The 23,534-nt window shown below is 30.8% G+C and overlaps 1 protein-coding gene across 1 annotated transcript in view; it reads left to right on the plus strand.

Annotated features, from left to right (window-relative positions):
* shrb (charged multivesicular body protein shrub) overlaps positions 1 to 23,534 on the plus strand; it is a 244,036-nt gene extending 220,502 nt beyond the window's left edge. The window contains exons 2-5 of the mRNA XM_075359550.1: positions 6,904 to 7,081; positions 8,092 to 8,206; positions 10,491 to 10,626; positions 20,261 to 23,534. Of these exons, the coding sequence (XP_075215665.1) occupies positions 6,904 to 7,081; positions 8,092 to 8,206; positions 10,491 to 10,626; positions 20,261 to 20,325 (494 nt within the window). The 3' untranslated portion in view covers positions 20,326 to 23,534. The remainder of the gene's footprint in view (positions 1 to 6,903; positions 7,082 to 8,091; positions 8,207 to 10,490; positions 10,627 to 20,260) is intronic.

Raw genomic sequence — 23,534 nt, forward strand, 5'->3', positions numbered from 1 at the left:
ATAGAAAGTCCTTCTTAAATAAATTTTTAATAACATGCACTGAGTCTGAACAGTATTAACTATATTCATTTGTGAATTTAAAGTAAACCTGATTACTAGAGTATAACGAGCGTCATTCCAAAATGCTCTGAAACACAAAATTCAAGAATATCATTTTTCAAAGAATTTGCATCCTCTGAAATGTCAATTTTAAAATGATCACACTTGTTTATATTTTAATCTCTTAGAATAAAAACTAAGAAAATTATACAAAGTTTTTTTAAGAAGTTTTGGAGCCAGCCAACTTCTAAATATGTACAACAGTTTAACAACAGGAATCTGTATATCATAAACTTCAAACACCAATACCTTTACCAGGGTTGTCATATCATTTTGATTTATAGACTGCATGCACCTACAAACAATAATGCCAGTACCGTCATATTTTGACTACAATAACGTATGTGAGAAGCAAACAGTAAGATTAAGAAGTTTATTTCAAATAACAGTTTCCTCAGTGGTAGTAACTAACTGATTTCATTCATATAGACAAATATTTAAAAATAAACATTAAGAAATGTATCTGAATTATCAGTTTTATAAAATACGTTACATTATGCATAAGATATTTTAAATTTTGGTTAAATTTAAGTTATATTATTACAATTATTTTTCACTCTCCTTTTTCTGCTATTTTTAACAGTTAAAACATCACAGTAGGCATTAAATAAATTTTATAGTCCTTGTAAAACCAGTCAAAATATGTATAATTTGAAATTATTACTACCTTACCATTACCTGAAACATTTAAATCTGTGCATTCTAAACAAAACCATTCATCAATCATAGCTTTAGTAAACAGCTACCTAGGTTTTATTTTTATTTTTTATTAGCAGCATGAGCAAAAATATTTTTTTTACCCATTTTGATTTAAAATGATATTGATAATAACAATATTCAAAAATGAATAAGAGAAAAAACATTAAATAAATTATGCTACCCGTAGAGTTGTAAGGACCAGAATGGTTAGGGTAAGCGCCTAAAAAGATGTCTGTTAAGTTGTAATATTGAGTGAAGGAAAGTTATTATCTATTAATTTGGTTAATATATTAATTATGTAAAATTAGTTAATAAATTTAAGTAGATAGTTAAGATTATTAAAACATAAAATAATTCACCCTTTAATAGATTATAAAAATTGATCTGCCGTTTATGAATGAATTTGATGTAAGATATGTTTAAAATATAAATATGCTGTAAATATAAATAGTTTTTTCTTCTTTAAATTAGTTTATAGTACAATTAAAAAACAAGTTACAAAATTTTGCTCCTTATTCATAACCATGTAATACAAGTTTTCTTAGAAGTCCTACTTAAATTGAAAGAAAATTGCATTATAGATATCATGCAGAACCATTCTTTTTTTTGTTAAGTGAGTGTGATTTTTCATAATCATTTAAAATATTAATATTGTACTTGTAGCTTATCGTTGTTAAATTTTTAAATATGGTATAATTTTTCAATCATTTATAGTTTGTTTAAAATTGTTAAATTTTAGTTAAATAAAATAAGAAGTATCTATCAGTATTGAACTAATCTCACATTGCATGATACTTATTTCAGATATAGCTAATACTCATATTTTGTTGTTCCCAGTTTGGGCTTTAAAGTATTTCTGAAGAGTAATTTAATCATGAGTGGCAAATTTTATGTACTTTTTTTTGTATTTTATTTTATTAAAGATGTATATGTTTTCAAACCCCTTAACAGTTTCAGACAGCTCTTTAATTTATGATAATTTCTTTATATTGATTCTCCTGTAGAAAAGATTAATTTCCTGAGAAATTAGACTCGGTTGAAGAGTTCTGAAAAAAAGATCATGTCATTGATTCCCATAGTTCAGGATGATTTTGGATTTTTCGTACTTTTTGTGGAATTTAAAATCTTTCCAATTTTTTATTTTTATTTTTTCTTGTTTAATGTTGAGATGGCATTCAGTCTTTTTGTATTTATTTCTTGACTAGTTACCATAAATGTCATGATTTATTTATAACATCTTTAGTTATGATGTTTACTTTTTGTGGTAACTTATACAACTATATTTATAAACATTTAATGTGCTTATTTTATTTATCTCATTTTTACTGAATGTATTGGTGAACTGGGAGGCTCATCCTTCATATCATTGTATCGGTGTTGTATTGAATTTATAATATTTTAATATGTGTTTTAATTTATTTTATAAAAAGAAAAATAAAGGTATTGTATATTAATCATTGTATTATTTTTTAATGTGGACTATTACTGCTTATTGGACTAAATTCTAAATTGTAATCTCAATCAGGCTTGGCATTTTGAATATAATACAGAATTCATCTTTCTCCTTCAATTGTGCAGTTAGCCTGTAGTTGCTGAATTAAAATAAAGAAATAATGGAGTATTTTTTAATTTACCAACCATTATGTAGTAGAATTTGTAATATTTTTTTACCACCACTCCCAAGCAGGAGTTTTGACAATTTTTCATTATCATTCCAAAAAGAATGTAACTATTGCAGGAAAATTGTTCTTTGCTAATTTTAACTCTTCATTACTACATATGTGGTAAAATTTGACTTTCATTAAAAATCTTCACATTGTATATTTCCACCACTGAATTAACATCATATGTTGGATGAATTAATATTTGTCTTGCCAACCTTTCTTTTATCTGTTTTAGCTTCTGGTAATTATCTTTCAGATAATACTTCAGAGAATGAATAAGGATGAATGTAAATAAAGTGTAGTCTTGTAAATTTTTACAAACTTGTAAAAATTGAGGTATTAGTTGATTTTATTTTTTGTTTTATTTCAAGTTTTTATTTTTTATCTTAATAACTAATACCTTTCTCAGTTAATTTTTCAAGGTCTTTTGGTTTTAGGGTTCATATGATTTTGTTTGTTGTTTGCATTTATAAATTAATCTCAAAAACAATTTTTTTTATTTACTTGTATTCTTATAATAAATGTTTATTATACTTATAATAAACTTTATTATTCATTTAAAAATGTTGTGTTATTTTACATACAGCAAATTTTAGATTCTATTTTTAAAATAATATAAGATTTTTAAAGATTATTCAAATTTCAGAAAGTTTTATATCATTAAATTTTATTTCAAAGTAGAATAAATAAGGATTATATACATTCACCATTATTGTTTACGTCTGTAAACATATATAATAAATGTTTACATCATTTTTGTTTTTACTATAAATTTTGTTAATCTTTTTGTGGCATACGTCTCTTAATAAATATTAAATTAAGCATTTCTCCCTAAATTTAGCCTTTAAACAGTTACCTAAACACAGCATTAAATACAATCACATCATACCTCAATTTTATTCATCACTGTTATCTAACCCTTGGAAGCTTTGACACTTATCCCAGTGTTTCTGCCATGAATAGAATGACATCCTGAAAAACATTTTTGATGAGTATTCAGCACTTTGCTGTAATTCTGCTTGAATCTCTTCATTGTGCCAAATTTTCACCCTGTAAAGTTGATTCTCAACTTAGAAAAGAAAGAGAAGTTGCATTAAGCAAAGTTGGCCAAATTTGGTGGATAAGGAATCAACTGTTATTATTTTTTTCCAAACACTGATACATGATAAAAGAGGTATGTGACCATTAATCCATCTCCATTAATTGTCTGGGCCATGAGGTTTAAACTCCTTTTAGATAATCTCATTAGTATCAAACAAACAAGGGTTTGATGTTCCTCTTGATTTCACTGGCTTCTTGGCTTAGGTGAATATTAGCTCTTTCACTAGAATTACTGCTTAGTTTCAGTCATAGCCTTAACCCAACTTTTGTTGCCTGTAATGACCTTAGAAAGAAAATCTGGGTCTGTTTGAAGTAGCACTTCATGTGGATATTTATGTGATTGTGTTACTTCATTTCTCAGCAATCATTACATGAACTTTGCAATAATCCTTTCTCATATTCAATTCTTGTGACAAAATTTGCTTATAAGTATCCTGCAATAATCCCATGGTCTACCTACAATTTTGTACAATTGCATTCTGAACAGCAGTGACTTTTTTTTGTAGTGGCAATAGGTGATATTCCTGAGCATTCATCTAGAGATGTTTGGCCATTTTTTTAAATGTTTAAACAAGTCATACATTTGTATCTGGCCTAAAGCATCATTGCGGAATGCTTGCATTAACATTATGTGCAACAAAGCTTAATACAAATGTGCTGTTCTATCTGATTGGTTATTGAGAAATCACAGTCCAAGCAAACAATGGAAAACTGTCCATCTGTACCAGGTGTGTAAATATGAAACAGGAATTTGCCCATAGATGGGCCCTAGCTGTCAATGTAGTTACCGTCAAGCCGCATTGTTGGCGCCATTTTCTTTCTTTGACATCTGACAAAGATTTTCAACTCACATCAATACGAGTTTCATACAACAGCATAGTTTTAATTAGCGTTGAACATGTCGAGTTTTGTACTTACAAACTATGATTTGCCGACAGCATTGATTTTCTGTTACCATTTAAAGAAAACTGCTACAGAATCACATTGAATGCTTGTCGAAACTTACGGTGAACATGTTCTTGGTAAATTACAGTGCTTTGAGTGGTTTAAAAAAAAATTCAGAAGCGGTGATTTTGATGTGAGAAATGAAGATCAGTGAAAGACCACCAAAAGAGTTTGAAGACAGCGAATTGCAAGCATTGTTGGATGAGGATGACACTCAAATGCAACAACAACTCGTGGATCAGTTAAATGTAACACGAGAAGCCATCTGTTTGAAAGCCATGGAAAAGATCCAGAAGATGGGAAAATGGATTCCACATAAACTGAATGAAAGACAGCAAGAAAACCGAAAAACGACTTGTGAAATGCTGCTTGCCAGGTACAAAAGAAAGTCATTTCTCTATCGAATTGTGACAGGTGATGAAAAGTGGATATATTTCAAGAATCCTAAGCACAAAAGATCATGGGTAACTCCAGGTGAACCATCGACATCGATTTCAAGGCCAAATCATTATGGAAAGAAGCAGTGCTCTGTGTTTGGTGGAATCAGAAGGGTGTGATCTATTATGAGCTGCTAAAACCTGATTAAACCGTTTATGCAGAACGCTACTGACAACAAATGATCGATTTGAATCGAGCATTGTGTGAAAAACAACCAGAATACCAAAAAAGGCAGCACAAAGTGAATTTGCGTCATGATAATACACAATCACACAAAGCAAAACCGGTCAAGGAAACGATTGAGGCGTTCAGTTGGGAAACACTTTCACATGCGGCTTACTCAACAGACTTGGCTCCATTTGACTACTATTTATTTGCATCAATGGGACACGCACTTGCTGAGCAGTGCTTCACTTCTTATGAAAATGTACGAAAATGAGTCGATTATTGGTTTGCCTCAAAAGAGCAACAGTTTTTTTGGCTTGGCTTTCATAAATTATCAGGGAGATGGGAAAAATGTGTAGCTAGTGATGGACAGTATTTTGAATAAAATATTTTTTATTGTTTTCATGCAATAAACAACAAAAACTGGAATTTTTCTACATAAAAATTCAAGTTTCATATTTACACACCTGGTAAAAATGAAATACATACCCTTAGATAGAAACCACAAGGTGTTCTTATTCACGAAGGATATATTACATTGTTACTATAGCACATTCAAGCCCATAATAAATTACAGATATCACCTTGTACATTTCATTAAATATAACTAAAATACCTAATGAAATATATATTTCATTGTAACTAATTATCATTGTTGTGACATATGACTTTCGATGAAATCGAAGTGCCCTATAAATACAATGCAATATATCTGGGAATCATTCTGGATCGGTCCTTGACATTTAAACAACAGTGCATTAGGTAATCTAAGAAACTTGGCTCAAGAGTGAATCTACTTTGCAAGATTGCCTGAAGCAGTTTGGGTACAGATCCCAGTACACTATGCTCTGCTGCCCTTGCTCTTGTGTATTTGGCTGGTGAATATTGTGCCCCTGAATGGGAAAACAGCACCCACACAACAAAGTTTGATGTGCAGTTCAATGAAGCTGTGAGGGTTATCACTGGTACTGTTAGATCTACTCCCATTCAGTGGTTGCCTGTCCTGGCTGATATTACTTTGCAAGATCTGAGGAGGAAAGCAGCTAAGGTAGACTTGCTCAAGAGGATCACTTCTCATAAGAACCTCCCCTTGTACGATGCCCTACAAGATCTACCAATAACTCGGCTGAGGTCACGCAAACTGCCCTGGACAATTGAGAATAGAAAGTATCAATTATGTTGATGTGGCCTCCAAGTGACGACAACACTGGATTGAACATCCACCCAACAATGCTCACCTGGTTCAAAATCCAACTAAGAAGGTTGAGGGATTCCAACTACCACGCCAAACCTGGTTGAGCTTGAACCGCATTAGGACGGGTTAAGGGAGGTGTGGTTACACCTTGAAGAGGTGGTGTTTCCACCCATCTGTGGACTGTGGAGTAGACAATAGAACATATTGTTACACAGTGCCTACTTCAAGTGTTTGATGTGATCTGGGGACTACATCAAGTGACTGAGTGCTCCAGGCTGGTTGTCAAATTTGGACATTTCCATCTGATTGTGGATACTTTCATGTACTTGTAAAACCATATGATATTTATATATATATATATATATATACACACATACACACACACACACACATTGTTGTTAATGGTTTTGCACTGTAGTATTTCTGAGGAATCCATCAAACATCAACAAAATATAGATTTCTATTTTTTACCCAAGTTATACATCCTTCTTGAATTAAGTTTATTATTTATATTACTATGGTTTTTGGATTTTGGTAATTGCATAATTCCAAAATGTTATATTGTGTTTCTAATTATAAGTAATTGCTTGATTTTAGCGGCAATTCAGGCTCTTAAGAGGAAGAAGAGGTATGAAAAACAATTGCAACAAATTGATGGAACATTATCCACAATTGAAATGCAAAGAGAGGCTTTAGAAGGTGCAAATACAAATACTGCCGTGTTGCAAACGATGAAAAATGCAGCTGATGCACTTAAAGCAGCCCATCAGCATATGTATGTTTTATTTATTACTATTTAATTATATTATTTTTTATTGTTTTAATATCTTATGTAGTTTTGTTTCCCCATTTCCTTTTCATTTGTTTCTGATGTAGTAATTTCCTTTGTTCCACTTTTCTTGTACAGTTATTTTGTTTTTATTTTATCATTAAATATCACTGTTACAGCTAATGAATAATGAAATTACAGCATTGTGGTGTATGCTCTGATGTGTTTACATAACTCTCCCTTGGATATGAGACCCCTTAGATATCTGTTGTGTTACAAAAGACTGATATTTATATTTTTCAGATAGGCTGTATCAATGATGAAAAATTAATAATTTTTTTAATATATATATATTTTTTTTAAGACGTGTGAAGTTTTATGGTTTTTATCCTATAAAAAGTAAGACTTTTTAAACTGGAATTTTTTATGAAAGACATATTTAAAATTTATTATCAAAATATTTATTTTGTATATTAAACCTTGCATGCCCAAATCCAGTGAAATTGGTTTGTTATCCAATGGAGTGCCTTCTTTAGTCTGGCACCATTTAACAGATTAAATCCCTGATCATAATGTGAAAGACTAAATTCAAGAATAGAAAATTGATCAGAGGTGCAGATGTATTTGTCTTTAAGGCATTTTTTATTTCCAGATTTGTTGAATTCTTGTTAAATCATAATAGATGTGGATAATGTTAGGACCAATTCATATATATCCTGTTCTAAAATTTTGAGATTTAGTTATACATTTTTATTGCATTCTTATTGCTTTAATTATAACTATGTTGATTATTCTTCAGTATTTATATTCACTTTTACTACTGCAATGTCAGTAGAGGATACTGTATGTTCTTTTAGTGGAAAAAACTTTACTAATGCTTATACTTAAGCACATAATGTAAACATTTACTTTATGTAATTTTATTTCTAGCATGCATTATATTATAGAATACTCTTTTTGTTATGTTATATTGTTTAAATTGATTTATATAAAATTAAATTTTATTTTATTTACAGGGACGTTGACCAAGTGCATGATATGATGGATGATATAGCTGAACAACAAGATGTTGCTAAAGAAATATCTGAGGCGATATCAAATCCTGTAGCATTTGGAAACGACATAGATGAGGTGTGTAATTAAATTAATGTATTTTTCTATGTGCTGGTCTCATTCCAATCAGTTGCATGTCATTTCCTTTTTTATAAATGGAAAGAGGAGATAGGGATTAAAAAATATTAGTATTTTCTTTTGTATCTTCTTTCTGTTTTTAGTTATACTTACCATTTTCATAATCATTTTTCTAAATATTCTTAGAGTCCTCAAATAGTTACTTTTTCAATTACACAAGGGTCTATTTTGTCTTAGAAAACCCTTGTTTACAATCAAATTTTCAATTCGCTAACTTTTTTCTATCAATTGATAAAAAATTTAACTCATTTTTGTAAAGCTTTTCTATTAGTAAGCATTAATAATAGAAAATAATAAAATTATTCATAAAGAAGGTAACATTACTAAAAATTAAAAAAAAAGAAGAATATTGTTGATTTTACCAAAGCATAGTATTAAAGAAAAAATGCATTATCTAGTTTTTTTTATGTTAAGATAGAACAGAGCTTTATTAAATATTATTAACATCATATATTATGTTCTCTCCGCTCTGAACTACAAGGGTGAATCAAATATAAATGAAACTTTTAATTTAAAAATCTTTTTGTTTGCCTTTAAAAAAAAATTTTTACTTTTTTTCTATACGTCCCCTTTGGAAATACATTTATCCCAGCAAGCTTTTTGATCGCATTGACATAAAGATTTGGGTTTTTTCAGCAGCCAATTGTGCACAAACATTTCCACACCATTGTTGGTATCGCAGAACTATAAATTTGTTCACCTTACATTCTGTTTCTTAAGTTATCCTAGTAGATACCTGTAACATCATACATCTCAATCTGATAGATTTTTCTTATTCACTTAATAACCTAAGTTATGTAGTTAAACATTATTTTAATAAGAAAGACGAGATAAACACAGAAAATAAGAGTGAATTTTACATTATGAGGGTGATTTCCTGGCAGCCACATTTTCATGTTGGGAAACATTAGTGTGAAGGAAGCACCCCATTAGTGTGAAGGAATTACAACATTAGTGTAATAGGGAGCATTCAGAACAAGTTTAAACCCTAACACTATCAATTTTGCAGCCACAACTGCAGAGGAGTGAACAGATGCATTATCGTAATGGAAAACACTTTATTTGTAGGCCAATCGTAGACATTTTACTTGCAGCTTGATTTCCAAACAGTCCAATAAGATTGCATAATATTTGCTTGTGATTGTTAGACCTTTTTTAAATAGTCTATCTGGATTATCCTTTATGAATTTCAAAAGGCAGTGGCCATAAACATCCCAGCCAAAGGAACACCCTTTGTCTTCTTTGGTGCAGACTCCCTGCTGGAAACCCATTCTTTACATTGTTCTTTAGTCTCAGGCATGTAGTAGTTTATCTGTGTTTTGCCTACAGTGATGAAATGACACTTAAAAATCCTATAGATTTTGCTGAAACAGCTGCAAACTACTCGTGGAATACTTCACACAATTTCATTTCAGTCAACTGTGAGCAGCGGTGGCTGTTATCTTGCAAATAGCTTTTTTTTGTACAAGTGTTGATGTAAAATATTATGTACTCATTCAGTCAAGATAGCCCATAATACTACCAATTTTACATTTCACACACCCTCACTCTTCTGTTGTCCTACACCATACCATGAATTTTGTCAATCATTTCTGGAGTCATCAGACTCATCAGGATGTCCAGAACATTCAGCATCACCTGTGCTCATCATGACCACTTACAAACTTTTAAACTGTTCTAATCGAAGATGCAGATTCACTGTAATATTTAACAAGTTTTTTTTAGTCTCCTTAGTGTTTGCCTCTTTAGAAATTGCTTATCTTTCTTGATCAAATGGACACCAAACACAGAGAAATTAACTGATGAGGTCAAAACGTTGTGGCATTCTTCTAAAAGATGCTACTAACTGTATTAAAGTAACATTACTAACCCATATTTCTGATGGGTTAGTAATCTAACTGTAATAAACATTACATTTAAATTACTGTATATGTGTTAATTTTTCTTATGTTTCTCAATGCTACAATGTGCTTCTATAATTTTTTCTTACTTAATACTTCTGTTTTCCTTTGCTGCCTTGCATTATCTGTTTAATTTGTTTTTCTAAATGAGTTAATTTTCTCACCAGTATCATCTTTTGCATTTCTCTTTATGTACATATATATATATATATATATATATTTGTGTGTGTGTATGTGTGTTTGTTTTAATAGTTTTGAAAAGTGTAAAACTTAAAATTTTGTGTTCCATTTTCTTTTATGTTATTTTTTTATCTTTTTGATAGGATGAATTAGAAAAGGAATTAGAAGAATTAGAGCAAGAGGAATTAGATAGAGAATTATTAAGCACAGGTCCAACTACTGATGAACTGCCAGCTGTTCCTAGTACTGAGCTTCCATCGAAGGCTAAAGAGAATCCAGGTATGTAAGTAAACACTACAGTTTATTTTATGACTGTAAAACAGGATGTAATGGGATCTTCTCCTGAAAAAAGCTGTGCCATTTTGTAGAATAACTGTCTGACATTGTATTAACAATTGTTGCTATTATAACTGATATAGTAAAATTGATGGCCATGAACTTATGTTCACTGTCTGTCTTTAACTTTAACACATTTCAGATTGTTCATTTTTCACACACGCTACAAAACGCTCATCTCATCCTCTACGGAAAGAATTAATTGACTGCGGACCTGGAGGTTAAAAAAAAAAAAGTTGTTCAGAAAAAGAAAATAAGGATTCAACATTATTTGTAAACATTTTTGCCTCATACTATGTAAACCATTGACCAAAATGTTGAAGTTTAGCACAGATGGTTGAGTATATATACATACACCCCAGCTGAAGCCTGATTTTTTATCCAATTGGACAAGGAGACATCAAGGTACCCATTTTTTTTATCCTTGTTCAATAACATTTTTCCAAAGTAACTCAACTGTAATAAATAACTTTTATTAACTTTTAAGTGTCAAAAAACAAAAGGAAGCTAGATGGGACCCTTGTTTAAAATATCAGTTATTTCTACTTTAATTTTCAAGATTGAAAATTCTATAATATGTAATATTAAAGTAATTTTACTTTAATGGCATGTTATGCGGGAACTTTTTAAAAAACAATTTTCCATAGGACCCAACTTAAGAATTTAGTTTTTATTAATTTTTGATACTTAATTTTTTTTAAAGTTGTAAAACATGGGATTCAAATGTGACCCAAATTTTTTTACTGAACATTTTAATTCTTTTCACCATTATACTCCAAATTGCATAATTAAGTAACCTAATATTTAAATATGGCATATTTGAAATAAAAATTTATCAATGATTAAGCTGGGGAGTTTTGCAACCCTTTGCAGGCTGTTTTTACAAATAATTGAAATTGTAAGTTCAGGAGTAGAAATAATGAATAAAAATATAGGACAAAGAATGTATTGTTACAAACACACGGTGATCAAGTTATTTTTGTGATAACAGATATAACACCCCTAAACCTACTTTAATAGTATAGAAGTAGACCACATTTTGGTAATATGAGAGGCCTTAATGACATAATAGGAGTAAGATGAGAAGGGAAAATTTCCAAGATATAGACTACTGTGTCAGAAAAATGAAAGAACAGCGCTTTTAGAATTTACAAAGTGTAAATTTATAATTGCTAATGGTAGTAATTACTGGATGGACTAACAAATAATAAATTCTGTGGCAAGAACTAAGAGTAAATAATAAATGAAGGGGTTTATGGTGTAAAAATCTGTTTACTTGATTGTATTGGTTGAACAGGCTAATCCAAATTCTATTTTAGGATCCTGCTGTTAGCACAATTGAGGCTGTTTTTTTTTTTTTTTATTGGACATTTATCTATTGAAATCATAACTTCACTTCATTCAAGAGTATTCTATATTGGAGTTAATTTGCCCTACTCCTTCTTTTTGCATAATTTATTCTCAGTTTCTACATATGGTTGAATATGATGGTTCCACAGGCTGCTCCCTGCTTGGCCCAAATCCAATAAGACAGGAGAGTGGTCCGAGCTGAGGTTTATCGTTTCAGTCATGACCAGAGTTGTTACCGCTTTCATGATTGCGATGTCAAGTACATCAGGTCTCAATCTGCCCGTTCGATGAACAAAGGTGGGCACCTTGGGGCCTATGATGACTAACCAGCGTGCTCGTGCCCTTTCGTATAGCAACCTGCCATTTACACTTGTCAGATTGCTATTCCAAGACTCGTACTTAGTGTTGAGGTTGCCCATGAGTATCATGGGCCCATCCCAATTTTCTAGCCTGGCTTCTAGATCTGCACCAGGTACTGCTGAGTTTGGTTTATTGTAAGCCGAAATCAGCCGATACACTATGCCTAGATGCTCCACATGTACACAAGTCTGCTCCATTACGTTAGTGTGGAGGTCGACTCGCGTGTGTATATGGCATCTGTGGATTAGAATTGCAGTTCCACCGCTGGCAGGGCGTCCGGGTCGTACTGGCCTATCCATCCTATACGTAAAGTAATTCTGAATGGTGAGTTGTTTGTTCATATTCAGACACGTCTCTGACAACAGTATCACGTCTATTAGTAGATTCTCGGCCAGACGGCAAAGTTCTGCCATCTTGCCTACTACTGAATTGGCATTCCACTGTAGCAATCTGATAGTTTGCCTACTGAATACAATCCTTCGGAGATTTTGCTTGGAGCAGGCGGGGCAATATTGCTAGAATTTCCAATAGGACATCCTTAATTGTCACTTGTGACAAGAAATCCTTGCCGGAACTCTCCTTCGGGAGTGCGGTTATATTTATTTTGCCCCTGGAGGGCCAGGAGTTGTTAACGCCTTTTTGGTAGGGGTGTGGGGCTTCTGGGACCTTAGTGTGTTTGCCAGACATCATGGGTTTGGCATCTGCCCTCTTTGATTTTGCCGATTGTTCGGCTGCCTTTTTTTCCTGTGGAGCAGGCTTGTTCGGCTTTTTTGCCTCCACCTTTCTTTTAACTATTGCCGGTTTAGGCTTTGGTGGTGTGGGGGTAGGTGATTCCCCTTTTTCCACCATCACTGTTGCCACCTGTAAAACTACCTGCGGCTGGGGGCTCGGTTTTCCCCATCCGGCAACTCGTGCCCAGCTACATCTATCAGTAACAGCAGACATTTTCTGGGTGCCCTTTTGCTCGTTCAGCTGCTTCTTATAATAAGGACAGCCCCTGTAATGGCCGGGTACGCCCCTTACAGTTTGCACACGAGGCAGGCTCTTCACCTGGCTTCAGACAAGTTGCCATGTCGTGGTCTCCACCACATTTCACGCAGAGTTGTGCCCTGTGGCAAATGTTCAACGAGTGGCCAAACTTTTGTCATCTGTGGTATTGGGGCGGATCCCCCTCAAAACACAAATGCGGTCATCTTAATTCTACAATAAAATAAGTTTTCCAGGCCATGATTGCCCCTGGTGGCTGGTGTTCATTTTAAGGCGACGAGGCACATGGAGGTCTCCCTTCCGTCCCTCATCGTCAGCTTTTTAAGTGAAACTGCCTCGTAACCGAGCGAGGTCAGCTCCTCTTTTACCTCTTCCGGGGTGGCCTCATGCTCAGGATAACCACTTTGAGCTCCCTATCTTTTGGGATCTGAAAGGAGTGAAAGGCAACTCCCTTGGAATGCAGAAAACTCTGTACTCGCCCTCTTATAATGGCAGAGATTGCTCTCACCAGCGTTGGCCACTGCTTGGGGCATTCCAACATGATAGGTGGGATTTTCTCCTGCCTAGTGATCGGAGGTAGCGAAGAATTTCCATCGCTAACTTCCATGGTGGCAGCTTTAGATGGTAACCACCACCTCCATGGTGGTGGTTACCGACCTATGCTTTAGATGTTTTCTTGCTCCCACACCGTTATCCTCTCCTCCATCAGAAAACTCCAGGGAGGGAGAACAAGAGAGTGGAGGACGGGTTCAGATTAGATAGCTTTCCATTAAGAAAGAATCGTCCAAAGAGTACTGCTAAAATTTTAATTAGTATTAAGTTATTTAACTATTTTTGACTTCTATGAAAAGTCTGTCGTAGAAAATTTAAAATAAATAGTAAAAAGGTTAAAACTAGAAGTAATTTAGTATAATATAATAAAGTTATTTATTATATTATATTTAATTTACATAAAGTTCAATTTAATAGCTTTATTAATTAAATTAAATTAAAATTAACTTATATGAAGTTAAATTAAATTAAGTAATATCAATTTAACAAAATATAATAACAGAGTTATTATATTTTATAAATATAATATTAATATTTATAGAATAAGTAAATTAAATTAATTTAAGAATTAGGAATAAAATTACTTGTAAAAGTTTAGTAGTATTCACTAATATATTAACTTATAGAAATAAATAGAATTAGAAAGTTTTTAAACAAAGTTTTAATACTTATCCGGTCGTTGACAATAGCTTTGGTATATGGCTGAGGGCCTGGGTAGGCATTCTAACGGGATGTTGCCAACGTCACATGGTCATAGATACAGGTAGCCGGAAACAAAGCAGAACACCAACACAAGCACTAGTAACACACACTAATGCAGGAGTACTATTTAACACAACCTTTCACGTTCACTTCTCAACAGAGACTCCTCATGACATTAATGATTTAAATTAATATATATGTACTAGCGGACCCGACAGACATTGTCCTAACGTGGCATTGTTCTGTAATAAATGCACAACACATAAATATAAGTAACTTATTTAAGTTAAAATTAGCAGGAATGTGGATGAAATTTCATTAATATGACTATTACTATGACTATTATCAGTTTGTGATTGTTGTATTATTGTAATGGGTTTATTGATTAATTATGTGTAGTATGGTTAATATTTATTTTCACTAAATATTAAGATATCTGATGAAAATCGAAACGTCGTAAAATTAATAATTAGTGTAATTAATAAATTTTGGTACTTACATATTAACACCACCGCAGCTACAGCTTTATTTAAAAACAAAGTAGCCAATCGGATTTCGGTGGAAAATGGGTCGATATAGAGTTTAACATAGATTCAAAACCGTCTCTTTATTAATTTTAATAATGGTTATTTATATTTATATATTTTATAAATATAATTTAACCAAACTTAACCTTCGCTCGCTAACCTTGACTAATTAACAGGAGTGTTTTGATTATTTAAATAATAAATAATTGCAATAATTACTGAATTTATTAAATAAATACTCAAAAAATTACGGTATAATTAGTCAAGGTTAGCGTAGCAAGCGTAGGTTAAGTTTTGTTAAATTTATAAAATAAATAACCATTTATTAAAATTAATAAACTGTTCATTTTCCACCGAAATCCGATTGACTACTTTGTTTTTAAATAAAGCTGTAGCTGCGGTGGCATTAATACGTAAGTGCCTAAATTTTCATCCATGTTACTTCTAATTTTCACTTAAGATCATTTTAAAAAAGTACCTCCTGCATATTTTTTTAATTTAATAATTTTGATGTTTCATAACCATGTGATAGCTTAATTAATCAATTAATAAAAAATTAAAGCACTGTAAAAAAGCAACGGTGTTAAAATTTTAGTAGAAATTTTTATCTTTTTTCTCATTCTTTATTTTAACATCTATTTTACCAACTTTTAGATAATTGTAAATTAAAAACAATTTTAGAAAATTAATCAGCTACAAAAATTATAACTTCAATTTTTTAAATATACTTTAAACTATAATTATTATATGTAAATTATGTTTTAATTTTATAAATGTTATAATTTATTTTACAAACTGACATTTTTATTTTCAAAGAGCCGTTCAATACGTCATAAGTTGAATAGAATCAAATAAGAACTAATAATTTAAATTTGTAGGTTAAGTTTTAAATTTATTAAATGCAGGTGTATACATCATTAAAATTCATGAAAAATCATGTAAAATAAATACGTCAATACTGCATCTTACAAATTTGCACAATGTATATTTTTTAATTACACTTTAAAACGTTATTTAAATAAATAATATTCTCAACAAGTGCGCAATTATAGCAGACTCGGCAATGCTTCGCTATTGCTAGATTTGAGTATACATACAAATTAAATGAACACAATTGAAAGTTTCATAAAACCTTAAAAACAATGAACATTAGGAACTTCACAAAATTTAACCTTTCACTTTATAAAAGTCAGAATGTAAATAAATCCAATTGTCAGAACAGCACTACCTATCGGATTTAATTCAAACTACTCTCTAAACACAGTAGACTGTTAAAAATACGAATTTTAATGTAATAACGACATTAAGCTACGACGCAAGTAACCGATATGCGAAAAAGCAACAAAACATAAAAAATTCCTAGAATCCGATCGCACCACCAACTACCGGTTCTGACTGATATCCCAAAAATTTTTTTAAAATTCTAAAACGCGATCGCAGCGCTGCCTACCTGATTTAATTGTGAACCATAACCATCGCAACCAACTTAATCTCAACAACAACACATAAATAAATTAATTAATTTAAAAAGCATTTTCTATCGTATCAAATTGTGAATCTAAATCATTCTCGAATCAACTTAATCACACACACAAAATTTCATAAAAATTAGTCCAGCTGTTTAGGAGAAGTTCAGTGACATACACACGCACAGAAGAAATATATATATAAAGATATATATGCATGTATATCTCATTTTTTCGAACGTTATATACCACTGTATCAAATAATAATTAACTAATAAATATTTAAATCCACAGATACAGTTCAATAAAAAGTGCTTTCAGAGCTTTAACTCCTTCATCTTTTTTATTTGTCTTCAGTCATTTGACTGGTTTGATGCAGCTCTCCAAGCTTCCCTATCTAGTGCTAGTCGTTTCATTTCAGTATGCCCTCTACATCCTACATCCCTAACAATTTGTTTTACATATTCCAAACGTGGCCTGCCTACACAATTTTTCCCTTCTACCTGTCCTTCCAATATTAAAGAGACTATTCCAGGATGCCTTAGTATGTGGCCTATAAGTCTGTCTCTTCTTTTAACTATATTTTTCCAAATGCTTCTTTCTTCATCTATTTGCCGCAATACCTCTTCATTTGTCACTTTATCCACCCATCTCATTTTTAACATTCTCCTATAGCACCACATTTCAAAAGCTTCTAATCTTTTCTTCTCAGATTCTCAGATTGTCCAAGTTTCACTTCCATATAAAGCGACACTCCAAACATACACTTTCAAAAATCTTTTCCTGACATTTAAATTAATTTTTGATGTAAACAAATTATATTTCTTACTGAAGGCTCGTTTAGCTTGTGCTATTCGGCATTTTATATTGCTCCTGCTTCGTCCATCTTTAGTAATTCTACTTCCCAAATACCAAAATTCTTCTACCTCCATAATCTTTTCTCCTCCTATTTTCACATTCAGTGGTTCATCTTTGTTATTTCTACTACATTTCATTACTTTTGTTTTGTTCTTGTTTATTTTCATGCGATAGTTCTTGCGTAGGACTTCATCTATGCCTTTCATTGTTTCTTCTAAATCCTTTTTACTCTCTGCTAGAATTACTACATCATCAGCAAATCGTAGCATCTTTATCTTTTCACCTTGTACTGTTACTCTGAATCTAAATTGTTCTTTAACATCATTAACTGCTAGTTCCATGTAAAGATTAAAAAGTAACGGAGATAGGGAACATCCTTGTCGGACTCCCTTTCTTATTACGGCTTCTTTCTTATGTTCTTTAATTATTACTGTTGCTGTTTGGTTCCTGTACATGTTAGCAATTGTTCTTCTATCTCTGTATTTGAACCCTAATTTTTTTCAAATGCTGAACATTTTATTCCAGTCTACGTTATCGAATGCCTTTTCTAGGTCTATAAACGCCAAGTATGTTGGTTTGTTTTTCTTTAATCTTCCTCCTACTATTAATCTGAGGCCTAAAATTGCTTCCTTTGTCCCTATACTTTTCCTGAAACCAAATTGGTCTTCTCCTAAAACTTCTCCTCTCAATTCTTCTGTATAGAATTCTAGTTAAGATTTTTGATGCATGACTAGTTAAACTAATTGTTCTGTATTCTTCACATTTATCTGCCCCTGCTTTCTTTGGTATCATGACTATAACACTTTTTTTGAAGTCTGATGGAAATTTCCCTTTTTCATAAATATTGCTCACCAGTTTGTATAATCTATCAATCGCTTCCTCACCTGTACTGCGCAGTAATTCTACAGGTATTCCGTCTAGTCCAGGAGCCTTTCTGCCATTTAAATCTTTTAATGCTCTCTTAAATTCAGATCTCAGTATTGTTTCTCCCATTATATCCTCCTCAACTTCCTCTTCTTCCTCTATAACACCATTTTCTAATTCATTTCCTCTGTATAACTCTTCAATATATTCCACCCATCTATCGACTTTACCTTTCATATTATATATTGGTGTACCATCTTTGTTTAATATATTATTAGATTTTAATTTATGTACCCCAAAAATTTCCTTAACTTTAATGTATGCTCTGTCTCTTTTACCAATGTTCATTTCTCTTTCCACTTCTGAACATTTTTCTTTAATCCACTCTTCTTTCGCCAGTTTGCACTTCCTGTTTATAGCATTTCTTAATTGCCGATAGTGCCTTTTACTTTCTTCATCACTAGCATTCTTATATTTTCTACGTTCATCCATCAGCTGCAATATATCGTCTGAAACCCAAGGTTTTCTACCAGTTCTCTTTATTCCACCTAATTTTGCTTCTGCTGATTTAAGAATTTCCTTTTTAACATTCTCCCATTCTACTTCTACATTTCCTACCTTATCTTTTTTACTCAGACCTCTTGCGATGTCCTCCTCAAAGATCTTCTTTACCTCCTCTTCCTCAAGCTTCTCTAAATTCCACCGATTCATCTGACACCTTTTCTTCAGGTTTTTAAACCTCAATCTACATTTCATTATCACTAAATTATGGTCGCTATCAATGTCTGCTCCAGGGTAAGTTTTGCAGTCAATTAGTTGATTTCTACATCTTTGCTTAACCATGATATAATCTATCTGATACCTTGCAGTATCGCCTGGCTTTTTCCAAGTGTATATTCTTCTATTATGATTTTTAAATTGGGTGTTGGCAATTACTAAATTATACTTCGTGCAAAACTCTATAAGTCGGTCCCCTCTTTCATTCCTTTTGCCCAGCCCGTATTCACCCACTATATTTCCTTCCTTGCCTTTTCCAATGCTTGCATTCCAATCTCCAACTATTATTAAATTTTCATCTCCTTTAATTGCTTCATCAATTTCTTCGTATACACACTACCTCATCATCATCATGGACGCTTGTAGGCATATAGACATAAACAATCGTTGTCGGTTTAGGTTTTGATTTTATCCTTATTATAATGATTCTATCGCTATGTGTTTTGAAATACTCTACTCCTACCTACCTTCATCAGCAGATCAATTTTTATAAAATACACATAATTATAAATGAAATATATAGTTACTTTAAAAAAAAAAAAAATTTAAATTGTTAAATGTTTATACTATTATATTTAAAAACTTCCTATATATACCATGGTAAGATAAATTGCTAAAATGCAGTATTTTACACCATTTTAAGATATTAATTTAGTAATATTGTGTAAAAAAAATTCCATAAATCTTCTTTCCGGCTGTCCAGAAAGAAACCTAAATTTCACTTTGTTTGTGAAGGAGTAGGGGTAATGGTGCCATTATTGTGTTTGTTGCTAACCTGACTTGGTAGGTATTGAGCTTCACTAAGTGAAGGACTGTGATACGTTTTGTTGACTTTTTACAGTTGTTTAAAATGTGTACCTCTAGAGAAAATCAACAATGAATTAAAATTTACTCTCATGCACACTCTTTTATTGGAACCTGGGAGTGGTGGAGCCACATGCCACTATGGTGAGAGAACTGCGCAGCAAGAGTGACACTTGTACCAACACGTACGTATACGTGCTACTGTTATCTGCTGATATTAAGTTAAGCATATATGTGGTAACAATACCATAAGTTACTTTCTGGACAGTCCTCTTATCTTTATACTTTACACATATATTTAATAATAAATTTTTACTCTTTATTTTATAGGTCGATCTAAGGTGAAGGAAGAAGACAGTGATATTATGAAAGAATTAGAAGAATGGGCTTCGTAAGCTACATTCATAAACTTTATGTAACATTATTTATAATAAACTAATTATTGATTATTTTATTATTATTTTAATATTTACATGTGTATTATTAATATTATCAGTATCATCGATATAAACTGAAACAAAAAAAAGTTAAAGTAAATTAAAGTGAGCTGCTAAAAAGAGATTGCGATAATATTAAAAAAAGAAAATATTAAAGAATAAAAAGTAAAAGGAGAGTTTGCGGCTTGATGACTTTTGTTTAGAATTATAGAGTGCCTCATATATTATATTTTTGTTTTTTATTTACTTAAATTTAAGATGTTTTTTAATCTGGCATAGCTTTTTATTTATATATATAGGTAATTTACATATACGAAAGTTGTATTATTATGAATGCAACAATAAGAATATAGCTGCTGATGTATCAAAATTACTAGGATTCATGTGAGAAACTTTTGCTAGCAGGAGATGCATGAACAGTCAGCAAATGTCAGGAGTTTTGGAATTTTTTTTACTATACTGTTGTATTATTTAACATGATAATATATAATTATAGATCAAACTACCTTTTTTAATTGATACATTAACATTATTAGCTAATATATGTCTATAATTTAATCATATAGAATTTTGAAGAGATCTTTCTGTTAACACATAGTAAGATTAAAAGATATCATTTACATTCTGAAATATTCTATTATTAGATGTGAAAACAGTGATCTCATATAATTGTTGTTATTAAAGCGATTACATGTATAGAAATATTACATGAACTGTGACAAACGAAAGTACCCTGGCATATTTGAGTTGAAGATAAAATAGTAATGATTGATTTGTTCACTGAAAACAGTACCTCTGTTCCAATAATAAAAAAATAAAATGAATGTATATGTGTGTGTAAAGAGTTACTTTCACTCTATCTTGTAAGTTTTTTTCACCTGGTAACCTGGCCTTTGCTGAGTTATTTTGTTAATCTTCGACTGAAGATCTTAATTTTCATGATACTTTTTATATTCATTATTTCTGAAATTGAACCGTAATTTCTAAAATACTATATATTATAGCTAATGTATATTTTTTTATCATTAAGAAATATATGTATTTTAGTTGCTTTTTGTTTTATATAGTTTTAGAATCAGAACTTACTACAAACCTAGTAACTGTTAATTAATATTAAAATACAATATAAGTTTTGTATTTATTTAAGAGCATATGGTAAAATGTTTGTCTTATTTATATAACTTCAATTTTGATATGGCGTATTAATTTTTTTAAATTTATCATATTTTTTCTTACTTAAATTGTCAATTAATTCTAGCATATAATCAAAATTATTAAATTGTCAGATTTATTGATGTTTCTAAACCAAGGAGCTATATTAACACAATTGGGATATCATACTTTATTCTGATTACTCGCTGTTTCTCAAAGATTAGGAAATAATTTTATCGTGAAATCTCTAAAAACAAGATGTTAGGGCCAAAATACATATTGGGTGCTGTACAGAGGTGTCTGTAGTTTAGAGGAGAACATTTTATGAAATTTTATTACAGTTCTAATTTATAATATTTGTTCTACATCACTTTTATATTATTCTTTGTAAGTTAATAGTAGTATAGTATAAATCGCATTGTTCTGAAATGAATAACAGAGAGAATCCTAGATTATTAAGTTGAAAATTTTTATTTTCATATTATACATAACATAAAGTACATTTAGATTGTTCACTTAATTGCACTCATATTGCTTAGGAATCTTATCAAAATATTGCATATAAAAAAGCATATATGTTTTTATATACATATTTATTATTCAATCATAATATATTGGTTATATATTTGGCTGAACAAACTCCACTTGTTAAGCATATGATGATACCCGAGTAAGCTAATCATTCTCTGATTTCTTCACGTAAAGAACAGGAGTTCTTTCACATAACGTAATACAAGAAAAAGAAAAGTAATTTATTACAGTAGAAAATTTATAATTTTGTAACAAGCTTAAAAATTACTTAAATTATATCTTTCATGTTTTCTACATTTAATTGTTCAGAATTTCCTCCACCGTCTAAATGAATCATTCTGTCTAAGTGGAAAATTCTGCTGTATTTTATTTAATGAAAAAATACTGAATTTCCTTTCATCACAGTATTTGTTTGATTTCCATACTGTAGAATTTTTTAAATTGATCCCGTATAATTTCTTAATGTGCAGAATATATTATTTCTAAATTTTCTTGTTACATAATTTAATTTTACTTTTATATTTCTTTTTTATAGTTATTTTTTTATCTACAGTAGATTTACATTGGCAGTGTAGTCAGTACTTTAGTATAAATGAAAACTAGAATTCTTAATTATAAATTAATTGAAGAAAAAAAATTAAAATGAAATAACATAGATTTCACAGCCATTTCTTAAGTGCTTAAAATGATACCCCTTTCTCTAAAGTAATAGCAATCCAGCAGTAGAATACTTATGAAGCTTAGCGCACTGCAACACAATGTTCATGCATGGGATGGATAATTTTTTTTATTAATTGGGTTTTACAATCTACATTAATAATCATGTTTTCCCTGGTATTCCTAAAACTCTAGTAGGTTAGCATCTCTTGTCAACAAATGTAGTCTGTTTTTATGAATTCATTTTGAAAGCTAACATGATATTTAACTGTATAATTAATATATATATATAATAGAAAAACTTTAGAGAAATAATAGATTCCCTCTTTCTGAATTTATATTGACAGTAGTCCATTTTTAGCCCACAAAATGAAACTTGCGAGTTAGATTACTGCACAAATTATTAAAAAAACTATATATATGCAAATTATACTAAAAATAAATTATGCATTTTGTTGCATTAGTTAGCTATTTAAAGATTATAATTGTCAGGTAAAGAAAATAAGCTCAGTTGAATAATTAAATGTTAACAGTTACCTGTAAAAATTTTGTTCATTCTCTCAGAATTTCATTATTGTTTGTTAATTAATATATTATACAGTGATAATGAAATTTTACTCTTTTTTTTTTTTTATATATAGAAATGTAAAAATATATTGCTTGATATTGCTTAAAAAGTAATCTGTATAAAAATTACATGTATAAAATTGTTTTATGCTGTAACTTAATAGGGTTTAATTATTGTGATTAAATTATATTATTTTTGTTATTAATTCTGTAACATTGTAAATTATGTAATAAAGTACTTTATAATTTCTATACTTTAA

The sequence above is a fragment of the Lycorma delicatula genome, chromosome 3 (genome assembly GCF_047948215.1).
Source record: "Lycorma delicatula isolate Av1 chromosome 3, ASM4794821v1, whole genome shotgun sequence".
NCBI lineage: Eukaryota > Metazoa > Arthropoda > Insecta > Hemiptera > Fulgoridae > Lycorma > Lycorma delicatula.